The following is a 24,966-nucleotide window of genomic DNA, read 5'->3' on the forward strand; positions in this document are numbered from 1 at the left end:
GATGTTCTGTCCACTGCTCTCTTTCAATATATTAATACTGTAATTAAGCATTTATTGCCTGTGCAAATTAAAAATTAACTTAAATGGACAGCCTGGAAAACTGAGGAAGTGACCGCTTAAACAACCAATTTGCATCTCACTCAAGTATCAACATCTAAACACAGTCTAGGGTGCTGGGTCTGGCCTTCCAGTGAGGGGCCCAGCCAGCTGCCAACAGCTGCTGTCTCCTTCTCCACGCCTGATTGCGCCTGCCCAGGCCTCTCCATCACGCCCCAATCCTAGGTGTGGAGGACCTGGTCTTGCCCCAGATGGGCAGCAGGGCCTTCTGCTTGGCAGCCACCTTGCCTTGCAGTATCCCTACCCCCTTTTCTCAGGGGTGAATGGTGTGGATTTCAGTGAAAGGAGATGCTACTGGGGGTGGTTGGGAGGGGGTGGTTGGGAGGGGGCGGCTACTGAAGCCCCTGCCACTCCCATCCCAGGATCGATTTGTCCTGCATTCCAGCCCAGGAGATGGGAAGCAGATGGTGCTAGAGTAGGGAGGGGGGAGGTAACCAAGGAACTAGGAGACCTTGCCTTCCACTAGTCCCCTGGAGAGATGTGGGGGCTGGGTCTGAGAGAGAGCTTGCAGGGGATGGGGCCTGGCAGGATCCTCCAAACAGAAGATGAAAGGATAAAGCTCCCCGTCTCTTCTCTGTCCCCAGGGATCTGTCTAACACGACAGGTGTGACACTGCTGGTTTTCTTCTCCAAACAGCCGCAGGAGGGGACTTGGCAGGAAGGAGCAGGACAGTGGGGTGTGGGGCGAGAAGAGGAATCAGAGAGGGTCTGAGTGAGTGGGAGCTTGCCTCTCTGGGGCAGGAGGGCCTGCACGCAGTGGGGCAGGAGACTCCAGCCAGCACATGGCCCTCCCTCACTGTTGGCCCCCAGCCTCCCTGCCTGTGCCTGGGACGCCAAGCCCTGCCAATGCTGCTGTCCATGGTCTTGCCGCTTGTGTGCAAATGGTTCCATGGCAGCCTGTGGGCTGTGGGGGAGGCCTCAGGCAGGACCCTCACATTCTCCCTTGGGACGGTTACAACTGGTGGGTTGGGGTTCCTTTTGTTCTGTGCAGGGGGCTCCTGCAGGATCCATGTCACTGTCCCAGACCCATGGAATCCGGACACGGGGTTGAGGCTCCCTTCCTCTCCCAGTGGTGCTGGCCGCAGTTCCAGATTCACCCTGTCCCACTCCCACGGCTGTGGGGAAGGGCACGGCCACTGCAGGGAGATGACAGGAGGACACGAGGCAACCAGGGTTGTTTTAAACACTTTATTTATAAAAAAGTACATTTTTTTCCTCAGTACATTTTCAACCCAACATTTTTTTTTTTTATACAAGTAAAAGGGGGTGATGCAAACACCCCCTGGGTCAGAACCAGGAGAATCTGCTGGGTCGTCCCCGGGACCAAAGATGAAAACGGTGACGAAGAAGCTGAAGCAAGAGTAGCGGGTCACAATCAGAGGTGAAGGGTGGCAGCTTCTCCTGGATTTTGTGTCCATTTGTACAAAAAGAGAAAACCATTGTTCTTTCCAGCCAAGAATCTCCTTCCTCACAGCAGGAGTCGGAAGAGCAGCAGCAGTGGCAGCAGCAGCGGTCCCCGCCTGGGACACCACTCAGGAGCCACATCCCGGTGCCCGGGCCAGAGCGGGCCTCCCGTCGGGGTGTGGGCCAGGGAGGCACCTACTGCTCCTCTCGAGGAGCCGGCTGCTGGTGGCGGTCAGTGGGGCTCCAGAGGTCTCCATCTGGCCCCACAGAGGCCTGGAGCGCGCCCCTCCTCCCAGGTGTGCTGCCCACACCCACCAACACAATTCCTGATTCCTCAGCTTGGAGGACGGCAGGAAAGTTATTGCACCAGTGACTCCAGCACACAGGAGGGGGCTGGCAGAGGGGGCACGAGCCTGGGAGAGAGGGCCCCCTGGGAGTCTCTCTATGGCCCATGCACCAGACACTCACTGTTCTTTTGGCAGGACCCGCCCCCTGCCGCTGCCGTGTCTGTGCGTGTGCACCTGTGCTTGGGTCTGCCGGAGGTGTGCGTGCCCCGTACGTGCATGTGCTGGGCCTGAGGTGCTGCACACATGCTGTGTTCACTGATTCCCAGCTGCTGCTTTTCAGACCCTTCTGTAGAAGGGGACTTGAATGGTTGCTTCTGTTACACATTAGAACGATATCAAAATCTTAAGGAAATAGGGGGATAAGTGGAGTGGGGGGCGGGCGAGGACAGGGAGGGCAACAAGAGGCAGGATGACAACTGGGGAGGCCTTGGCACAATTAATACCAAGTTTATTTCACTTCCAGCAAAGGCAGAAACTCAGCTCGTGCTGGGGGCGTGGAGGAGAAGCAAAATGTCCTCATCTCTCTGCTGGGCTGGAACTCCCCTTTGCTAGCTGGTTGTGTCTGTGGGCCCAGCAGCAGTGCCGACCTCCCCACAAACTCAGGGCACAGAAAACCCCATCTCCCCAGGCCCAAGTGACCTCTGCCTCATGCCCACTCTTGGCTCCAGGTAGCTGCTGCCCTGCCGGGCACACTGCTGCTGGGCATCTAGCAATGCAGGAGCCTCCCACGTGGCCCATGCATGCGGCATGGACCCCACAATTTGTGCTTTGCTTGGAATGAGGGCATGGAGGTGTCTTAAGAGGGTTTCAGTGCTTTGGCTGGGCCCAGGGGCCTCTTAAGTCCATCATACAGTGAGGAATAGTGGGTGGCAGTGCAGGATAAGGGAGACACAGGAGGATGAGTCCTTTTAGTCTCATGGTTTCAAGGGGATACAGAATGCCTCTATCAGGCAGGCCCCTGGGATTGCCTCCTGCCTGGGGCAAGGGGACCAAGCAGAGGGGCCAGAGTGGCATGAGGTGGGATGGGGCAGTGATGTCACATGGAAAAGGTCCTCTGCCCTTGGGGGGGACACTAATACTGCTGGGAGAAGCAGCCCAGCTCCTCCACCTCCCTCTGCCCTGTGGCTAGAAAGACCCAGAATTTTCTCCTCCAGTTCCACCTCATCTAGTACCCCCAATGCCAAGAGGAGAGAACCGTCCCAGGGCTGGCATGGCTTCAGACTTCTGCTACGTGGCTACTGGGCGGCCTGGGCTGGGGCTAGGGCAGTAGGGGCCAGGCAAGGGTGGCCCAGCTGGTGGGCCCAGGGTTGTCAGGGCAGAGACGGAGCTGGCTGGGGGTTCAATAGCAGCACCAGGGAGGGAAGGAGTAGGGCGGGGGACTGGGGCTCCCTTGGGAAGCCTATGGCAGGGTAGGTCAGTGCCCGTGGGGCACAGAGTGGTCTGCCTCCCTGCCCCCAACACTAGCCATGCCACAGAGCCCGACACCTGGGCTGAGTTAACTGGAATCCTGATGGGCAGCATGACGCTGCCTCTCCCATCCCAGGTTCTTTCCCATCTAGAGTGCCGGGGGACTGGAGTGGGCAGACGCAGGAACTGAGGCACTTTGAGCTGGGGGATGGGAAGACCGAGGTTTGGGTGACTGGCAGGAACCCAGAGCCCCCTTCAAGGAGGGAATCTACAACTCAAAGGGAGAGCTTCTCCAAGGCCCCCTCCCCCGATCCAGAATGGAGACCAGGAATAGCTGAGCAGGGAGTGGAGAGCGGGCAGGCAGGAGCTTCTGACTCAGGACCCCGGGCTACCCTGCTCTCCTTGAGCTTTCTGGCAAGCCCGGGACATCGACACTGGCCTTCGTGGGGGAGGCTCTCCCTGCACTCCTTAGGGTCTGTCAGCCTGTGTGCAGAGCTTCAGCCTCGTGGGCTGCCTTCTGCCTTGCCCTCCACCTTGATACTTCTTCACTGCTAACTCCTGGAGGAATTTCCCCTTCGGGATCCCAGCCCTGACTCCCCAGGATAATCAGGAGTTGCTAGCACTTCATAGATAAGGGAGAAATCCGAGAAGCTTCCATGCTGTAAAAAGCAGTTTAGGGCCAGCCTGAGATCCTAGAGTGGAGGCACCAGGGGGGCCTAGTCTCAGCAGTCCCTGGAAGCTTCTGAAGGCTGCCCCCATCCTCAGCTGGGAAGGGGGAAGAGGTTGGGCAGAGAGGGGCAGGCCTTGGGCAGTGTCCAGCCTGGGTAAGGCTTTGACCCCAGGGGCAGCACAGGGGTAGACACGAGTGGTGTGTGTGCATGTACGTATGTGGATGTGGCAGCAGAGGCATGTGGGAGCTGTGGGCCAGGTCCCCTTGCAGTCCCGTTGTGTGGGGAGCAGACTGGGGTAAAGAAGAGGACACACCAGAGCTGGGCCAACTTCACTCTCTGTAGGCCAATGAGGAAAAAAAATGTAAAACCAACCTCACCAGGAAAATACACCGCCCAAGGCCCCAGGCAGGGACCTAGACTGGATTCACTTAACAAAAAGACAACCCTGGGTGCTTTGCAGATCCCACCCCCCCACCCCCTACCTCTTGGCACAACAGCTGTCTAGATGGGGGGTCCGAACTCCTGGCTGGGGCAGCTCATGGTGGGGGCTGTGGGGTTCCCTCTCCCGGGGAAAGGAGGAGCAGCATCTGGGGGGGGGGGGAAGGGCTTTTCCTCTTGGAGCCCCTCAGCCCTCCACCCCCATGGAGAGAACATAAACAAATTCCAGTGTTGGGGGGTGGGGGAGGGCTGGCTCCCCAAAGCCTAGAGGGGTGCCCAGGTACCCACACAGGGCGAGGGTGGGATCAGGGGAGGAGAGGTACAGCAACACCGAAGCCACAGTGAACACAACACCACGGGGAAGGCTGGGGACAGGAGGAAACCAAATCAAAGTCAGGTGTGTCTGCCCTGGGCTCCCGGCTCCCTGGGGGTGTGGGGCTGGCTTTGGGCAGCTGGGTGAGTCTCTGTGGGGCTCCTGGAGGAGTGGGGTGGGGAGTGGCAGGGGGCGTGCGGGTGGGGCTGGGGAGAGGGGGTCGCAGACAGACGCTGTGGAGAGGACGGCTACACGTACCACTCTTTCTTGGAAATGAAAGACCCGTCGTTCTGAGAAACCATGTTCTCGGCCAAGTCCAGCTGCTCCGGGTCGTACTGGTAGCCCAGAGTCCGGTCCCCGTAGCCGTCCTGACGGGCCTCTGCCTCATCCACCGTGAAGTAGGGCCGCTTGGCGTCCTCGTCGTATTTGGGGTGGGGGCCGCCCACCTTGCGCTCACCCCCTCCACCGCCGTCCTCCTCCTCTTCCTCCTCGTAGCTGCTCCCGCCCAGTGGGCCGGCCTTCTTCTCGTCGTCCGAATCGTCCGGGTACTGTAGGTTCTGGGCCATGGGCGGGTGGTGCTGCGGGATGCCCGCCTTGCTGTAGCCATTGCCATACACGTGCTTCTTGGTGCTGTAGTCGCCCTTGAAGGTGTGCCGGCGCCGGCGCAGGGCCACCACGATCCCGCCAACAACGATCAGCACCAGCAGGACGCTCCCCGCCACGCCCCCAATGATGGCCGTGGGTACCGACCCGGCGCGCCGCCCGTGTTCGGGAGGAGACGGGGTGTAGGGAAATTCTGGGTAAGGAAAAGAGATGGAGGGGGACAGTGTCAGTGTCTGCTCCTGGGGAGCTGGCAGGAGTGGCAGGGAGGGAGGAAGGGGAGGGAAAGGCCAGGAAAAGGGCCAAGGACAGCTCCAGTTGCAGAGGCCCCTCAGCAATCCACCCCTCCACCAGCCCGAAGTGCTGCACTGGCAGCTGGAGTGAGAGGAGAGGCAGAGACAGTCCACAGCCCCAGAGCCTCCACACTGACTTCCTCCATGGATGTGGTGCCAGCCCACCCTTGACCCAGTGTCCACTAGACGCCAGTCACCGTCACAACACCCTGTGATGTGGGTGTTCTGTTTCCATTCAACACACGAGCAGAGGAGGCCTAGAGAGGTTAAATAACTTGCCTAAGACCACCAGCCAATGACGCAGCATTGGTTCTCTTGCATGTAAAGCCTGTGCAAACGTCACCACTACTACACTGGACACCTGCTGGTCACTGTGCCCCAGCACAACACCTGGGCTTCCTAGACTCCGAGTCTAGAGCAGGCTGGGTGCCCCATGCCTGATCTCATCTGCTCCCAGGGTACAGGGAGGAGGATGGCTTCCCAGATGCTGGCCCTGTAGATGCCCCGTGAATGCCAGAAACCAGGGCTGTGGTTCTTGGCTGCGGTATGGTCCTGCAGGGCAAGGCGGGTGCCAAGGGCTATGAGCATAAACCACTCAGCATGGCCATGCAGAAAGTGGGGGCAAGAGCAGGAGAGTACGTAGCAAAGATGACGATTATGCACGAGAGAGCGTGTGCCTGGGCATACACCCTTGTCGTCACGGTGAGCCCATCTGCCTGTGCTGACGTGATGAATGTGTGTGCGGAGATATGCACGTACTGAGGATAAAGTGGAAACAAGAAGGCAGGAAAGGTGAAAAGAAGAGAAAGGAAGCAGGTGGGAGGGGAGAGAAGGCTGGCTGGTGACTTCCAGTGCCAGTGGAGCCAGGCTGGAGTGCTGCTCTGCTCTGGGCAATGCTGCCTCTCCCTGTCCTTTCAGGGCCATGCCAGAAAGGGGTCCCAAGGTGAGGCTGAGGGAGGCCGTTCCTGGCACCACCACAGGGTGGCACCGGAGACCATGGCTGGCCTTGGTCAGGAGGAGCTGGTGGGCAGGTCCAGGGCTAGCCCTGAGGGTGACCTTGGATGCTCTTGTCCCTCCTCTCTTCAGGCCAAGGTAAAGGGTTGATTTGGGCATATGTTCTGGCCTCTGGGAATCGGTTTCTGCCAGCTCACTCCTTGATTCAGCATCACTCTCTCCATGGGAATCCTGCTCCTCCTGTGAGAACATTCCCTCCTCCCAAAGGCAGAGCCGGCCCATGTGTGTGATGTGTAGAGTGTTGTCTGCAGCAGGCAGAAGAGAATCTAGAGATTCTAGAAGCTTCTAGAAGAGAAGAAAGGCCTTCCAGGAGTTCAGGCTGGAAGGGCTAATGAAAACAGTGGGGCCAAAGAAGGGGAGGCAATTTGCCCACGGTCACATGGCTAAGCTGGGACCACCCAGATGCTCCTGCTCCTGGCTTCCCCACATGCAGGAGTTGGCAGAGAGAAGCATAACCACTGAAGACTCAGCTTCCCACTTGTCACCAGTGTGTCCTCAGTGCAGGTCATGGAGTGGCTGCCCAATAAATATTTATTGAATATTTGTCCTCACTGCCTACTTCCAGAACAGTCTCCCTGGAACCTCGAGCTTCTCCTGGTTCACCAGGTCCCATCTATTTACTGCCTTTAAAAAGGCTGCACATCTGCTCCCGATGAGGTGGGAGCTGCCTCCACAAGGTGCCCAAGAGGCAGCTGGCAGGAACCTGGCCTCTTCTGTACTTTCAGTGCCTGAATGCTCTTGCCTCTCTTCACCTGTCTCACGGCTCCAGCCATCTACCCACCCACCCATTCAGCAAACATGTACCAAGCATCTCTTTTGCTGGTCACAGGATACAAGAAACTCACAGCCTAGCTGGGGAACCATATGACACTCTTAGAGACAAAGCAGCATGTGGACATCAAGGGCACTGGCAGAGAAGTGCCTCAGGAGTGCAGGGGAAGGAGAGTGCTGTGGCCTGGAGTTAGAAAAGGCTTCTTGGAGAAGACTTAAGCCAAGGCTTGAAGGATGGCAAGGACCTGCAGAGGCCAAGAGAGTAAGGAAGGCATCCAGGTGGAGGGACCTGTCTTTCCTTTCTGACCCGTTTCCCCTGCCTTCCAATACAAGGTCCCCTGATCCTTGACTTTCCTGAGGGTTCTGTCTCTGGCTGCACGGCTGGGCCTTCCCTCTGCTCCAGCCACCTGGCTGGGGGCTCTGCTCTTGTACCTTCAGCCCTTCCCCTCTGCTTTCTTTCCTAGTGACAGACCTGGTCTCACTGTCATGAGTTACCTTTGTCCTGCTGGCTCTCCAAACCATCTTGGGTTTCTAGCTCTCACCCAACTCTGGGACTTTATCTCCAAAGGCTTCTCGGACAACATTTCCCAAACTGTGGTCCGTGGAACCTCAAGTCATTGGCTCAGAGGGTCAGCAAAAATACTGGGGTCAAACACTTCGGGAAATGTTGGTTTAGACAAAGCATCAGAGCCCTGTATCTTCTCATGCACACTGTGGACCATAAGAGGAACATGTAGGATGCAGTGTTCCTCAACCTACTGGAGCATGAACCTGCCTTCCTGACTCAAGGACATTCACAGGACTAGTATTTGGATACACTCTCTGAAAAGTTCTCGAGCACATTCTCATTTGGAATTCTCTTCAGCACCTCAAAACCCATCTGTCCCAACCTGGTTCACCATCATCCCTCCATTCAAACCCTCTCCATCCAACACCACAACTCCCACCACCATTTGTCTACTCTTCCGGCTTAGAATCTCATGTATCTTTGACTCTTCCTTCTTCATCTCTAGAGTCAAAAATGCCGCCAAATCTTGTTGACTCTTCCTCTTCAGTATCTCATCACATTATGCCAGGTTTTACTGTCGTCGTAGATTCCTGCATCTCCCACCTTCAGTTGGTCTCTGCCTCCCTGTAGTCACTCCATTCAGTCACCAGGTTAATTTTCACTGTGTAGACATGACAACTCCTTTTCTCAAATATTAGCAATGACTTCCCAACTGCCTGTTGGACCGTATCAGGCTGGCTTTCAAAGCTTGCATCATGCAACTTGATCTTGGGTTTGGCCAACTCACCATCCTTGCTGTCCAAGTTGATTCTTTACTGTAAACCTTTGCTCACGCTCTTCACCCTTCCAGGAATGCCCTTCCTCATCCCCTTCTGCCCATTTCAGTTCCTCAGTCCCGTCTTTGAGCAGCCTTCTCTTCTCCAGCTCACACTTACCTTTTCTCTTTAGAATTTTTGCGTACTAATGGTCTGCACCTCTCATTCTGCACCTCTGGTATAAACAATAGGTAATCCCATTGCATTACTCAAACACTGATGCATTATAGTAAAGCCTGTGCTAAAACACCCTGCACTAAATGCAAATTAGGATCCACCATGATTGGCTCTGGTCCTCCTGCCAGTTTTCAAATGGCTAAAGTTCTCCTCTTCTGATGGAATGAGGAGAGGGGTGGAGGAAGTGGCAGTCTCATGACAATTTGGGATTGACTCAATTCGGTGTGTTACCCCTGAGGACAATGTAAGTTTCACTATATTTTCCTTTGTGCTTTCTGTGACAGCAGAGACCCAATGAAAAATAAACCTCTCCTATATTTTACTCAACTAGATTCAATTTTTTGGACCCTACTAATCACGGTACGGTAGAGTATTACCTATTTCAGAGAGTAGCTGGTGTCCCAAACTAGTCTAATTCGAATATAAAATAAATTTAGAACCTGACCACTTCTCACCAATCCATCACTCCCACCCCCATCCAAGCCACCGTCTTCTCTCACCTGGATTATTGCCACAGCCGCCAGCCTGGCTTCCCTCATTCCGCCCTTTTCCTCTATATACAATGTTCAACACAGCAGCCACAGAGGTCCTGTTAAATCTGGAGGGCTGAACATGCTCTGCGCGCTCTGTGCCCCACCCCCACCTCTGACTTCACCTCCTGCTCTCCTCCCAGCTCCCTCCACTACAAGCACACATGGGGCCTTTGCACTGGCTGCTCTGCACCCTGGAAGGCAACCCCCCACTGTCCCGTGGTCACTCCCTCACCTCCGTCAGGGCTTGGCTCAAACTCCCATCCAGGTCACCTGCTCACTGAGGCCTTCTCTGAGCAGCCTGTTTAAAATCGCAGCTCACAAACCCCCATTCCCAGCATTGTGACCCCTTACCCTGCTCTTTTTCTTTTCTCCGTATCACCTTCAAAATGACTTCGTGATTTTTCAAAGGTATTTTATCTCCTGTTTGTTGTCTGTCCTCCTGTGTTAGGATGTAAGCCCTGCAGGGATAGGGACTTTGTTTGGCTCATTGGTGTGTCCCCAAGCCCCTGGACTGCCTGGCATGTGGCCGGAGTTCAAGAATATTTGTTGAATGAATTCTATGAAGGCAAGGCTGTGTCTGAGAGGGGAGCCTTGCTCTAGGCAGTGCAAGTATTTAGGAGACACTCAGATAAATACATGGATGGGGTGCACTGTGGACCTCATTTCACTGGAGCTGGGGACAGGAAGAGTGTAGCAGTGGCTTGGGGACAGATGACACTGGGTCTCTTTCCCCTCTAGGCCTGTCTGTTTAACTTTCTTTTTTTCTAAATTCTAAGGAGGTGTACAGTTCCCTGGGGATCTTTTGGGACCCAAGGGAACGCTGGTTGTTTTGGCTACTTTAGGGCCAGGCCTGGCCAGAGGCAGAGGAGTGGCTCAGACGCCCTTCCAGCTCTGCAGACCTCCGAGTGAAGACGCCAAGGGAAGCTGCAGGAGAAAGGAGCAGACACAGGGTCCTAACGCATTCGCACGCAGAGGGGGCTGTTTGGTGTGGAGTGGAGCAGCTCCGTCCCCTCTGTCCCTCTGGCTGTCACATTTAGCCAGCAGCTCTTGTCTTTGTGCCAGGAGCAAAGCCTCAAGGGCTGCAGCTGGCAGGGGAGAAGAGAGCTGGCTGGTGGGGTCATTTGCGTTTGCTGCAGGGGCCCCAGCCGGCCTCCCTTACATCCTCTTACAAAAGCGGGCAGCGCAGCCTCCATTCCTGGAGGGTTGCAGCCTCCGCTCTGGGATCCCGGGTGGCCAGGACCCCAGGGCAGTGGGCACTCTGCATGGATCTGAGGTGGAGTGATGGTTAGGGTTCACAGTGTGGATCTAGGATCCGGAGGAGGTTTCGGGTAAAAGAGAGTGTTTGGACTTGCTTCTAAAACCAGCGCCTGGTGCTTCCTCAGGCAGGAAATGGTCCGATATCAGAAGATGAGGCCGTGAAGCTTGGAGAACTACACCTCCCAGTGTGCAGTGCAGCCAGCAGCAGGGAGAGTGGGAGGCCTGAGGTCAAACTCGGGAGAGCCCTTCTCTTCCTCCTGCAGCTGCAGCAGCTGTGCACGGCATCAGACCGTCAGGCAAGACCTCGTCAAGCTGGAGGAGAACCCAATCCTCCCAGGGGTGCAGACGCAGCTGCCTTCTCACAGACGCCCCAGCCCACTGCCATTCGCCAGCCTGGAGAAAGGCCCAGAGCACAGCCACGGGCTCCCATTTGCACACTCAGCATGCAGTTGCTCGCCTGCTTCCTGGTGCACGTTTGCATGCTCAAGAGGCACACACCCACACTCACACCTGGGCACGCATACTTGCAGGCTCACATACCCCCTCCCTTCCCGATGGATCTTGTAGCCCCACCAAGGTTGCTCTGAAGAACTCCCGGCCTAATGGGCAGACCCTATTACTTTCACCTGCAAGTGATTATCCCCAAGGGATGAGCCTGGGACTCACCAGAAATGAGAACTGAAACAGACTTCCTACACCCAGTGGCCTCCCGCCCTTCTCCTGGGAGTGGCCTGGACATCCTCCTGACATCTCCAGCCCCAGGGACAGATGCTGCCTCATTTGGCTTCTTTAGTCTGGTCAAGGCCATACCCTGGGCTCCCCTCTGCACCCTCAGCATTACCCCCAGAGGGAGAAGGGAGGAGCTCACTGGTTTGTTCTGTGAATTAGGTCAACCCTATGAAACTGCTCCTCAGCATGAGGGCTTTGCTGAGAGCCCTGGGCTCTGGGCAAATGGACACACAAATTCCGGTGAGTGTGGCTCCTTTACTCTCCTTTGCATCCCCACAGCCATAGTATGAGCCTGTTGTTTCCCACTAGGGGAACCCTCATTGTCCGCCCCTACCTGGTCCCCAGTGCCATCCACATAGCCTCCTAAGTGCTCGGTCTAAACCACGTGCCTCACTGTGCTGCTTCTCCACTCAGCAGCTCCCCCAGGCCAACAGAGGGAGGCCCCACTCTTTCCCTTCCTGCCCAGCCATCTGCCTCCCACAGCTTCCCCTGCCTGGGAACCCTGACCCTCCATCACTGCCCACTCACTCATCCTTGTAGGAACATCTCACATGCCACCTCCTCTGGGATCCAGGACCTCAAGAAGCCTGTGCCCAAGTGTGTCTGTGCAGGTGGTGCAGTGGCCCTGCACACGCACGCCCTGCACACGCACATGTCTTTGGCACACACCCTGCCGCATGCCTTCTCCTGCCTCTGCCCCAGCTGCTCTTCATCTCCCTCTCCAGATGCGCCCAGGGCAAAGCTATTACCCGAACGGATGGCCCGAATGAAAAATTAAATTTCCACTTATTCGTCTCGCTCATGCATTCCTTCCAGACCAGGGGAGCTCGGAGCACAGGGCAAGGCTGTGCGCCTCGGAGTGGGCCCCCGGAGAACGTGACCGGCACTAGCCCATGCGGGATAAGGGCTGGTGGGCTTGGCTGCTGCTTGGAAATTGCCCGTGAGCACAAAAACAAACAGCTCTGAAGAGGCTCAGGCTGTCTGGCTCAGTCCTCCTGCGGGGCTGGGAGACGTTCCCTCAGGACGGCCAGCCAAACAGCTCCTGGGCCCATCAATGATTCAGTGAGCGTCACGCTTCCTGGCTCCTGCCTAACTGGGCTGTCAACAACAAAGCCCCTTATGGAGGGCCCCCCTTGCCACCCATGTGTGTGTCTTTGTTACCACCCCCATCCCACTCTGTACCTCCGGGGAGCACAGGAGGACATGCCGTGTGCCTCTTCCTGCTGGAGCCCTGGGCGGCCCCAGCCCACCTGCCCACAAGGCCACCTGGGCCTGGCCACAGATCTCATGGAGGCCATCACTGCAGCAACCACCGGCACGAAGACGGCCCCCTCCACAGCCTGTTTCTTTCTCTTCCTTTCCTCTCCTTGCTTGGCTGGGGCCTGAGAAGTGCTCTTTCCCCTCCTCCCGGCTCCAGGACCTGGTGTGACTCCCTGAAGAGAAGTCCTGCGCTCATGGTGGTCCTGCATCCTCCTGGGCTTTGGGAGAGGGAGGCCCTGATTCTCCCGTCCCAGCCCTGCCTCTGGGGCTGGGCATCACCACTTAGCCCCATAAGCCCAGCAAGGCCTCTGGCTGGTCCACTCATGCTGTGGAGTAGGATCAACGGGAGGTCATTGCTCCTGGCTTTCTTGGCCTCCTCCCCTGATTTCCCAATCAGCAGTTTCCCAGGAGAGCCTGAGAGGTGGGGGAGGACACCAGTGGTGGCGTCGGTGGTCCAACATCAGGGTAAAGTATCACCACGCAGGGAGGACTCACCATGTGCCAGGCAGTGGAATATAGATTTGGTGTGATCATAAGAGGCCCGAGATAAGTATGGTTATCTCCATATTAAAGACTAGGAAGCTGAGGCTCGGAGAGGCGAAGACTTGCTTAAGGCCACACAGCCAGGAAGAGGCCGTAAGTGGACACACTCAGGCCAAGTCTGTGCTGTCCCCCATCTGACAGGCCTCCCTGCAGAGTGCTCATGCTCCCTTATGACGCTCCTCACACTCGCCTGCCCCGTGGCCCCGGGGCCAGAGCTCAGGCCCCTTGAGGCTCTTACTGAGCTTTGCTCAGACTTCCTCCAGGAGGGAAGAAGTGTGTGATTCTGACCCTCCCATCCTTGCCAACCTATGGGAACCCCCAAGCGCCAGCCTGGGGGTGGGGCTGCCTCAGCTTTCCCCAGGCTCCACCTCCGACACTTCTATTACCTTAACCAGCCTGCGAGCCAAGGGCAGGGAGTTGACGGAAACAGCAGGTGACAAGTGACTCCACCCTCCCCCCAGCCCTGGCGAGAGAGGTGACAATTGGCTCCAAGGACAGGTAGGTGCAGCCCCTGGGCAGCTTTGGGCTGCTCTTCCTGCAGCTGTGTCTTGAATGTACCCACAAATGAGGTCTCCCACTTCTGGGTCACGGGCTCAGAGCTAATGAATCCTCAGGCCTTCCCCAGGCCCTGCGCCAGGAGCCCAGTGACCACTGCCCAACTGCCTGTATCCCTGAGCCCAGCTCACCATCTCCCTGAGGTCGCCTCCTGTGCAGAGCACGCACCCTCTGCTGTCACTTCCTGTCCATCTCAGCAGCCGCATGACACCACTTCCTGTCCTAGGAGGTTCTTTCTGTCACTTTCTCACCCCACAACTAGCTCAGGTGCAATGGTGGACACTCCCTTTTCCGGTTGTGAGGTTATGATGGCAGCTTATCCCTCTATTGGCTTCTTTTGATACTTCCATTAATAATGGTAATGAGAGAGGTCAAGATAATAACCATAGAGCACGGGCCTTTTATTGGCAGACTGGTCTGTGCCAGGCGCTTGGCCTACATTGTGTAAATTCTGATAAGAAGCCTTCAAGGCACGTTACACCAGCCCCACTTGGCAGATGAAGCCTTGTTCAGGGTCCCAGACGTCTGACACTGAACCCCATGCTCTGTTCCTGTCCCTGTCCCATGTGAAGTGCCCCCTGGAACATCCTAGCCCCTGAGCTCCCTTTGCCTTGACAGGTCTGGTGGCTGAGTCTCCTCGTCCGCACTGACAGAGAGAAAAATGCAGGGAAAAGAGCAACGCAGTCACAGGACACACACACCGCCATGGCGTTGGGCTGTATCCTTGCTTTTCCCCCAGTACTCCTGCCTGAGATAAGCCTCACCTTGCCGCCCATGGGGGTTTCCTGAGCTGCAGGAGCAGAGCTTGAGGGAGATGAGCTCTCACTGCAAACTCACCCCCAGCACGCTGGCGTCACAGGGTGCGTTCTGTTGGCAGACCCATGGGCAGGCTCTAAATGCCCCCCTCCCCACTAAACAGCATTGCTACAACAGCACTTCCTTCCTTCATCCAGGAGCCTCCCTCTTGCCCCTCTCTGATTGGGGCTCACCCTGTCTCACACGTGCTGCCTTGACAGAGGAAAGAGGAAAGTAAAGTAAGACCAATGGCCAGCGCTCAGGGAGAACCAGAGGAGCAGGAAGAGGAGACACAAACTTCCTATAGTGACACAACCCAAAGGCGGGGGACATCGGCAGTGGAGGAAGCAGCGGGTGGGGAGAGGCAGGGGAGGGTGCAGCTTCCTACCTGTGATGTTGACTTCCACCTGGCCCGAGCGGGTGCCGATGGCGTTGGTGGCCTCACAGATGTAGGTCCCTGCCAGGCTATAGTTGATAGGTCCCTTGAAGAAGAGGGTTCTGTTGTGGGCCTCCACGCCCTTGGGGAGAGAGCCGTTCAGCCTGCAGGGATTGGGAGGCATGGCAGAGGGTTATGACTCTCCAGCCCCAAGAAGCTGCCCCTGTGTCACCCATCTGACTCCAAGACCACCAGCCCTTTTGCTGAGTTAATAGGCAGTGTCTGCCTTGGATGGAGTAACAACAACAGAACAATAATCTCTCGCATTTGGCAGTTTTGTATGATTCAGTGTTTCCCATTGGCCATCACAGCACTGAAATGTAGAAAGGACAGGTAGAGACTGGTCCCACTTAACAGATGAGGAACTTGGGGTTCAAGGCCAAGGAAACACACCTAGTGAGCTACAGAACTGAGGCTCTAGCCAGATCTTTGGACTCCTGATCTTTGGACACAGTGCTCTTTCTAGTACTCATGGTTCCTGGTAATTGGTCCTTGATTTCCTGGGTAGCCAGTTAATAATGCAGATGTTGGGGTCCTCACTCCATATCTACTGAAGCTGAACCCGTGGGGCCATGGTCTGGGAATCTGTATTTTAACAAGCTACTCTGGTAAGGAGATGTGACCCACGTTCAGACTGTGTTCCATTTCACTATCTCATTTTCTTGCTGGGGATGTTACAGCCCTTTTTCACGTGGGGAGCATCCTGGAAGTTTCCTGAACACAGGGGACCTTCTTCCTTCCTCCTGATCCCTTATGCCACAAAGCTATTATTCTGTTGGATCTAGCAGCTCCTTGGTCCACAGAACTATAATCCGCAAGCAAGCCCTGCCCACTCACACCTTCAGAAGCACTTCTGGTTCCAAGAAGTCGAGGGGAATAAACAGCTAGGGTGTGCCTCTACTTGCTGGAAAAAGAGTGTGGACCCAAGCTGGGCAGCTGTCTTCGGGCCACCCGTGTCAACCTTCTTCTTGGCTCCCACCATGCCCCTGTCTTTCTGTGTGTTCCGTCCAGCTCTTCTCTGGGAGGAACCTTGGCTCAGGCCATCAGAGCTGGCTACAAAGGGGACGGGACCTTTTGAGGACCAGGCCTGAAGACCATGAAGCCAAGAATGGGATGATGGGATGTGGGGCGAGCACTCCAGGAACACAGGCATTCTGGGCTGACTGCTGCCTTCTCCCTGAGAATCTGGGGGTGCTAGAGAGAAGGAATAGGAACAAAGAAAGATCTGGGATGCTCCAGAAAGCCAGCTTCCTTGGGGACACCTCGATAAAAATAAATACTGGGGGCTGGGTGGGAGTGACTCAGACTGAATCACCAAAGGAAAACGACAAAATTCTTTATTTAGGGAGAAGGTAGGCAGATCACAAGGGAAGTCTCCTCTTACAGAATGGTTTGTCCTACTGACCCTGATGCTGTCAAACATGGGGGTGTGTGTGTGTGGGCGGGGGTCTCTCATGGACCCTTTCCCTCTCATTGAGAAACCTGAGCCTAGACCTTAATTTCCTCCCTGCCTAAGGCTCCTGGACGGGGGGTAGGTGGGCCTCCCTGTGACCAGCAAGGTACCTTGCCAGGTGATCAGACTTACGTGGTCCAGCGGTACTCGGTGGCTGGGGGGTTAGCATCAGCTTTGCATGTGAGCTTTACATCCATCCGCTGCAGGTACCAGTTCCCATCAAATCCCTTGATGGTCACCTCAGGCTCATCTGTGGGGCAAGGGAGGATGTTTGAAAAGGGTGAGGTCAGGAGAGCAAGACTTGGGGTGAGGGAGCCTCGGATAGGGAAGGGATGGAAGGGGTAGTGACATAAAAACAGCCAGAAGAGAGGGAAGATGAGAGGGAGGGTGGCGATCACAGACTCTCAGAACAGAAGCAGCAGAGGGAATGAGGAAGGAGGAGAGAGAATGAGCAAAGGGAGGAGACGGCGGAGGGGAGGACGAATGACCCCCAGAAAGAGAAAGGGAGGAAGAAGGAGAAGGGGCGTGTGAGAAGGAAGGAGCGGGGAGAGTGACAGGAGAGGAGAAGCAGATGAGGAAGGAGGGCTGGTAAGGGTAGGGTGGTGGGGATAGTGGCGCCCACACCAGGAGGCCTGGCTCACACTGCACGTTGAGGGTGAGGCTTTCCCGGAAGCGGTCCATGTGGTAGTTGACGATGCAGGCCAGGGACTGCTGGTGGGCTTCCCGGCTGGGCACCAGGCGGTAGCGGCTGATGACGGTCACCGTGCCGTTGGGGTTCCGGATCTCCTGGTACTCTGCCTCGCCCTTCAGCCGAGTTTCCCAGGATACCACACTGGGAGGCTTCCCATTGGCCGAGGTGCAGGTGGCCACCAGGACCTTGTCATCCTGCCCCTTCTTGGCTCGAAGCACTGCTTGGGTGCCCTCTATCCAGTTGGTGGGTTTGGCTGCAGGGAACCAGAAAGAGCCATGGCACTGGCTCTATTGCCTCATCAAAGATACTCAAAGTATGTACCCTCCAGGCCTTTCTTCAGGTCACCTTGGTCGTCTCTGCCTCTCAGCTAGGCTTCACCAAAGCCCCTTCCAGCACTTCTCACAGGGACATCTTCATGCCTAACCTATGTCCTCCTGGTCTATTTGTACCCCCTTTTGTCAAGTGGAGGCCTTCTTGGAGTCTTGGCATGCTCAAGCCAAGCGGCTCTTTTCCTTACCACGGTGTCTAATGATTCTGCCTGCTTCCTGGCCACCCACAAAGTGCCCCATTGTGGAGCTCCAACCTCAGTACCAATCCTCAGCCCACAGCTAAGGCCCTGCCCCCAACCCCTAGCAAACTGTGGGGCAGCCTGGCTAGAAGGAACTGGGAGCACCATGCCTGGAGCTTTGGGAGCACGACAACCCAAGGAGAATGTCTGGGGCCACTGAGGCACAGACTAAGGACGACCAAGCCCTCCAGGCCACAGGCCTCTGCACAAGCGGGGAGGGAAGGGTCCGGGGAGCTCACCCATGACGGTGAGGTTGAGCTGGCTCTCTCGATTGCCGGCAGGGAAGGTGGCGAACTCGCAGATGTAGACTCCCTCATCCTCCAGCTCTAGGCGGGAGAGGCGGATGGTGCCGTCAGTGAAGGAGGGCCGCAGGAACTCCACACGCTCGCGGTAGGGAGCCAGCACGGAGACGCCCATGGCTGGGTTGTAGAGGGCCACGTTCTGCTTGGAGCCATTGGTGGCCTTTTGCCACGTGACCTGGGTGATCTTCACGCCGGGCAGCAGGTTGGCGAAGCTGCAGTGCAGCACCACATCCGTGCCAATGAAACCATACATGGAGTCGTTCACCTGGACCACCTGGGTGTGGGCGCCTGGTCGAGGGAGATGGCAGGGAGTGGTCAGTGACGGGCGCAAGCCCCATGCAAACCCCTTGTGTGCCGGTCTTTTCTTTTCTAGCAGTCATTACCATTTTATTCAGATTATAAAAATAATAATTGCTTGTTATAAAAATACTCTGGGCACTTCTGAAAAATACTGAGAAGAAAATGACAACAACCCATGCATGATTCCACCACTTAGAAATATCACTGATAATCTTGTAGAAAATATCTTTTTACTTTTCTTCTCTGTATATCTATGTAATCATTGGTTTTTTTTTTTACAAAATCAGAATCATACTGTACGTATTGTTCCATAAGCTGTCTTTTCACTTGGTGATAGCTTATCAATATTGCTCCATGGCAGTACATATATGTCCACACCTTCATTTTTGATGATGAGGGTCGAATGCTCTGCTTTTCGAGTAGAGCCGCAGCCTAGGAGCCACCAGCTGCTTCCCCTCCCTGGGCCTCGGTTCCCCTGTCTGACAAATGGGGTGGACAATCCGGTCCTCTCTCCCTCACAGGTTGCTAGGAGGACCAAATGGTATGATGGACGGGAAAGTGTGTTGGGAGGCAGGAAGTGCTGGGTGACCACGAGGGCCCACAGTGACTGTCATCATGGCCACCCCCACTGTCTTCTCCCTCACGCCGAGTCCCAGGCCCTGCGGCACTGGCTTGGTCCCTCTTACCCAGCCAGGCAGACAGGAGTAGGCGCTGCACAAGGCTTGGCCTCCTCTAGCTCCCATTACCCTCATAGTAAACTCTAAATGTCTTCTTTTCTTTTTTTCAAGACTGGCACCTGAGCTAACATCTGTCGCCAATCTTCTTTTTTTTCTTCTTCTCTCCCCAAAGCCCCCTGGGACATAGTTGTATATTCTAGTTGTAGGTCCTTCTGGTTGTGCTATATGGGACGCCACCTCAGCATGGCTTGATGAACGGTGCCATGTCTGTGCCCAGGATCTGAACTGGGGAAACCCTGGGCCTCCGAAATAGAGTGCGCAACCACTTGGCTGCTGGGCTGGCCCCAAGTCTAAATGTCTTAACTTGGCATTTGATGTCCTCGTCATCTGGGCCCTGCCTTCTTGTCCACATCTCTCCATGCATGAGCCCCTCCAGCCACGTCAGACTGGGCCCCTCCTCAGAACAAGCCATGTTTCCATTTCCTTCCTCCCTCTCTCTTCCCATTTATTCAACCACCATTTGCTGAGTCTATTATCGGCGCTTGAGTCATATCAACGAGTGATTCAGTCCCAGCCCCCAAGGAGCACAGAGTCTCTCAATGTGACACTTCTAGATTCTTGCTCATGCAGTTCCTTGGAAGGCCCTTCCCCGTCTCTACCTGTGGACATCCTACTCAGGCCGCCTCTTTCGGGAAGCTTCCCTGGTCCTCCCAGCCAGCTCCATGGCAGCTCTTTTCTGCCTTGGCATGTGGTTGTTCACACCTCTGACTTCCCATCAGAGGGAACTTCTCCAGAGCAGGGCCTGTGTCTACCATGACTGTATCCCTAGGGCCCAGCCCAGCATCTGGCACACAGTAGGCACTCAAGAAATGTCTGCTGCCAGATAAACTGCAATGGAAGCCACGATGGAGATGTGGAGATGTGTAAGAAGGGGGGAGTGATCAGTGGCATCGAATGGATGAATAAATTCCCTCTAGTCTTCCCACTGGTTGTTTTATTCCATGTAGAATGGCTTTTTTTTGGGCTTTTCCTTAACCCTGAACTTGGCTCACCCCCTTAACTTGGGGCAGCCATTGCGTCTAGTGGGCATGTTCGGTTCTTTCCACTTGACCTCATTCCTGAGCTCTGTCACTGGCCGAGCTGTACACTGTGCACTGCATGTCCTTGCATCCTTACTTCACTCAGTTACTGAGCCTCATCAGTAACACCAATGCCAGGCCCTGTACTGACCCAGAGGCAGGGGGAGGGCCTAAGCGGTCCCCCAAGGGAGTCTGGGATGCAAGTGGTGGAACTCGGGGCTTACACTTGCCTCTGTACCATGGAGACACAGAGCAGGGCACACTCCTGAGGGCTCTAAAGACCATGGTCAGTGAAGTATGCTGCCCTCTCCCACTCTTCCCCTCAAGAGGGTACCAGCCAGGTCTCTCTAGTCACTGCAGTATCCCTGGTGTCTGGCACACAGTAGGCACTCAAGGAAAGCTTGCTGAATATATACATCTTTGGCGTCTCCAAGCCAGGCCCTTCCCTGATGCTCCCCGGTTCTCTAAGCCTTTTCACACCCAGAGCCCTTCAAGGCCCGTCTGGGTATTTCCAGTCCCGCCCCTCCAGTGGGGCCCTTGGCCGGTCTGCGGGGTTCCGACATTGCCCCAGGCAGAGAACACTGTGGGCTGGCAGGAGCACAATGGAGGAAGCACCCCCCCAGAGAGTCAGGAGGGTTGGGATCCAGCCTGGCACCACCTTGAGCTTGCCTTGGGACCTTGGCCAGCCACTCCCCCGTCCTTAGCTCTATTTTCTTCCTCTCTCAGGGAGCAGGCTGGACTCCCCAGTCTCAATGGTCCCTTCTGGCCCTAACTGTCTGATTCCCTGAACTGCAGCCCAGCCCAGCTGTGGCCCCACCCCAGAAACAGTCCCACAGTGAGGTCAGTGGGCCAGACAGCCCAGGAGTCCTGCTGACTGGCCAGTTGGCAAGTAGCTAAACCCTTGGCCCTCCCAGCAGGATAAATGGGTGCTCCCTCCCCTCCCCCCAAGCCTCTACTCACCGAGCCTGCTGGAGGCTGCCCAGGAGCTGAGATAATGTGGGTAATTGGCGAACTTTCACCACCCAAAACCAGGAACAGGAAAAGCCAGTTGGGAGGGCTTGGGCCACAGGGGGCAGGGGTGTGGGCACCAGGAACCACCTTGGGATTGGTGCCAGGGCATGGTGGGGTCTATAGTAGGACACAGCCCACCAATCCACCCTTATCTTCTCTTGTCCCCCCCAAGGTGTGGGGACAGGCAGGCTTCAGTGTCTGGTAGACAGGCTGACACTCATTGGCCGTGTCTTCAGCAGTGATCTCACCCTTCAGGGCTGTGAGTGCCAGGAGGGGAGATCGCTGATAGTGGCCTGGGTGTGCAGTGGGGAGGGTGCCGCAAGAGGCTCAGACCCCAGGAGGCCCCCTCTCATCTATCAAAGCTCAGCAGGCAGAGGCAGCCTTCCCCCCCCACATCTGTTTTGGGGTTGAGGCTGCTCTCTCCTCTCCTGTGTGGCTCTCCCAGAAGCATCCCCACGTGGGGCAGTGAGGAACGTGCCTGGCATGCCCGCTCACTGTGCACGAAGCAGTCTGTGCAGCCGTGCCCCTTTTGCCCCAGAGATGGGTGGGCAGGGCAGGAGGACCTCTGAGGGGCAGGCAGACTCATTTTGATGTTGGCCCCTCTGCCCACAGCCCACTGTTAGCAGGCCCAGGGGAAGTGGCCCTGGGGATGGGCATAAGGGAGCTCTCAGAGTATGGGGTCAGCGGTCACTGAGGGTGGGGATCCCAGAGTTCTGGAACTGGGAGGGGCTTAGAAGACAGGCAAGTTCTGAAGACACCCCCATACCCCTTCCCTCCGCTCCAGGCTTAGGCACCCAGAACCTGAGCTTCTGGCTCAGGCTGCCTGGCTGGGTCCAAGGATGCAGGGTCGGGGAGAGAATCCCTGTTCTTTAGATGGCAGGTTGGGAGACTTTCAGAAAGGGGCAGACCCTGGTGACTCTGACAGGCAGGGCTCACCACTGAAAGGGAGAGAAAGGGCCGCATGGGGGCAGGAACCCAGGAAGAAAGCCTTCTGTGCAGGGAGGTGGGCCGCAAATCCCTCTGGGTGCCCCCAGGGAAGGGCGCACAGCAGGAGGGGAGGCCCTTGAAGACCACACAGCCCCTCTCCTCTGTGGTCTAAGTTTCTCCACCAACCACTCCAGCCCTGACAACCCGAAAACTAACGCTTGTGTTTCCCTTACACTGCCCATGCTCTGCCCGCCCTCTGAAGGGCTGTTCCATCACCATCCCCTTCGGGCAGTGTGGCGGCCTTGCGAAGAGCCGGGCAGCGTGGGCTTGCATTCTCTGTGTGTTACGAGCTGTGAAACTTTGAGCAAATGACTTAACCTCTCTGTGCCTCAGTTTGCACTGAGGTTGCACATCTGTCAAATGGGGATTATAATAACACCTACCCCATAAAACTGTTGTCAGGATTAAATGAGTACATTTGAAACTTAGAGAGCAGCACTTAGCACAAAATGAAACGCTCAATAAATGTTAGTCGTTATTATCATCACCACCACCATCATCACCACCATCATCTCTCATTTATGAAGCAATAGGCCTCCCTTCCCGGAACTTCATTCGACAAATATTTATTGAGCACCTACTCAGTCCTAGGCACTGTACCGGGTGCTCCTAGGCCCCTTCTTCCAGGAAGCCCTTTCTGACTCTCATCCCTTCCTACTCAGTTGACACCTCTATTCAAACCCCAGCTGCACAGAACATGAATCTGTGCCCCTTTATTTGCTGTTTCTTGGCATGTGTGTCTAGTGTGTTGCCCCCTGTTTCCCAAGACAGTCCCTGTGAGAGAGGGAAGGAGCGGGCTGGCCTTGGGTTGAGTTGATCATGACATGGCTGATGCTCACAGGGTCCAGGGCTTGGGGAGTACTCTGCTGACTTTCTCCGGTTCCCTAAGCAGGCAGGCTGGTTCACAGGAGGCCCCATCTCCCCTTCCCTGCAGGCTCCCTCTTACCTGAGAAGCAGAGGCTATCCCAGACGTGGGAGCCTGGACCTCTAAGAGGGTAGCGTATCGGAGCTTAGCGGACATGCAATCCATCATTTTACAAAGGAGGGGACCGGGGTCCAGCGGGGTCGGGTCACTTGCTCAGGGATACAGAATAGCAGCACCCTGCCTAGTGCTCTTCCCACTCTGCCATAAAAGTAGACTCAGGTTCTCAATCTAACTCCTCAGGATCCCTTTCCGCGTGGCGTTCCTCCTGGAACGTAATGTTAGTGCCTCCACTGCTCCTTTTGAGAAACAGCGCGAATACCAGTTACAACACTGCAGCCACGGCACGGGCAGGCCACCCTGCACTGGGCTTGGCAGGTGGGTGGGTCAAGGGCTAGGGGGCCGAGGATGAAGCCCTAGCTGGAGTCCAGTGGCTAGATGCTAGGTGATGGGTCAGAAACAGGGACTTTTGGGAGCCCAGGTTGGGGGCACCTGTAAGAGGCTGCTATGTGCAGAGCATGAAGGAGCTAGAGGCGGGGAGTAAAGGGTGGAGAGATCCGTGGGAACCTGTGTCCTCCACAGAGGGCTTCTTGCATCCCAGGGATATCAAAAGAACGAGTCTCTTTCTTTTCCTGACCTCAAGCACTACCTATAGCCTCCCTGACTACCCTAGGAGCTCTAGGGTCTGAGATCCAGGCCCCTGGGGCGTGCATGCAAGTGCCTCAGTTTCCCCACTAGAGCTCGGGTTAGGTAGCTCGGGCTGCCTTCGGGGCTTCCCAGAAGTGCTGAGCCAACAAGGCAGGCGTCGGCCCAGCCCCCCGGGACGTCACTGACCTGCAAAAGCCTGAGCTCAGCAACAAAACACAAAGGCTCCTCAGTTGTGGCCGACAAACCTGCTCCCCAGGCCCTGCCTACCTGCCCTGCCCACCAGGGAGCTAATCCGAAGCTGGGGCCACGAGTTCCCACGCAGCGGGGTGCGGCCCAGAGCGGGGAGGTGCTCTGCTCCCCATACCCACCTCGAGCAGTTTCTCTTCCCGCCTTTTGAAACCTCAGACCCCTCTCTCCCTGGCCAAGTAGGCTGGGACAGGGCCCATGTGGGTGGGTGAAGGGGAGGGCCCAGGAGAGGGGGGCTTGGGGATTTCTGGCATGGACCACCTCTTTTTCTATCCCCCACTCCTTTCCTGAGACTCTGCCTGGGTGCCCTCAGTTGGGTGGGCAGAAGTGGCAGGCCTGGCCTGGAGGAAAGTGGGAGCACACTGGGGGTGTACACTGGGCCCAATAGGGGCCTCTCTGAAACCAATATCCATTGGGATCCATCTCTAGGGCTTTCCAGGGATGCTCCCCCACCCTCCCTGGAACTGGCAGAAAGGAACAGGACATCCGGTGAGAAACCGGCTAAGTGGTAAGAGGGAATGACTCACCCATGGAGGGGGGAGGGCCTCCAGCCAAAAACCCTGCTGAGTCAGCACAGTGACCTGAAGGTGATGGGTCCCCTCCTCCCAGTGCAGCTACTTCCCTAAATGCCAACTGCCAGGGCTGGCCAGCTCCTCATTTCCTGATGCCCAGGCTGATCCACCTGGGGAGAGCCAGGTGAGGAAGAGGGTGAGATCTGGAGGGAATCCCCTTTCCAGGGTCCCCTCCTCTGGGAAGGTTTTGCCAATCAGTGTCGCCTGGACCCAGTTGTTCTGCCAGCAAGAACTCACATGAGCAGGGCTCTCACTGAAGTCCTTTGAACTTGTCCTGTCTCGTACCTATGCCCTGGGCACGTTTCCCCATTAGTCCAGGAGCTCCCCAAGTGCCCGGGATGCACCTCCAGCCTCCCCTCCACACCTGGGATGGGGTCTAGGGTGACCCAAGTCAGAGGGCTCAGTGAGGAAACAGAGAAGCAGCAGCTGACCCAGTTCCTGTCCCTACACCCCCGGCCACCCCTCTCTGGGGCTGGGTATGGCAAGAAGGTGTGAGGGCTGAGTCTGGGCGGAGCACCTGTGCCCTGC

The 24,966-nt window shown here is 56.3% G+C and overlaps 1 protein-coding gene across 2 annotated transcripts in view; it reads right to left on the reverse strand.

Moving 5' to 3' along the window:
* Nucleotides 1–1,296: 1,296 nt before the first annotated feature.
* NECTIN1 (nectin cell adhesion molecule 1) overlaps nucleotides 1,297–24,966 on the reverse strand; it is a 66,541-nt gene continuing 42,871 nt past the window's right edge. For both annotated transcript variants that reach the window (XM_046684899.1, XM_046684898.1), the window contains exons 2-6: nucleotides 17,934–18,284; nucleotides 17,077–17,379; nucleotides 16,568–16,685; nucleotides 14,935–15,086; nucleotides 1,297–5,492 (exon numbers count right to left, since the gene is read on the reverse strand). In XM_046684899.1, the coding sequence (XP_046540855.1) occupies nucleotides 4,945–5,492; nucleotides 14,935–15,086; nucleotides 16,568–16,685; nucleotides 17,077–17,379; nucleotides 17,934–18,284 (1,472 nt within the window). In that variant the 3' untranslated portion in view covers nucleotides 1,297–4,944. The remainder of the gene's footprint in view (nucleotides 5,493–14,934; nucleotides 15,087–16,567; nucleotides 16,686–17,076; nucleotides 17,380–17,933; nucleotides 18,285–24,966) is intronic.

This window comes from Equus quagga, chromosome 14, assembly GCF_021613505.1.
Source record: "Equus quagga isolate Etosha38 chromosome 14, UCLA_HA_Equagga_1.0, whole genome shotgun sequence".
NCBI classification, from domain to species: Eukaryota; Metazoa; Chordata; class Mammalia; order Perissodactyla; family Equidae; genus Equus; species Equus quagga.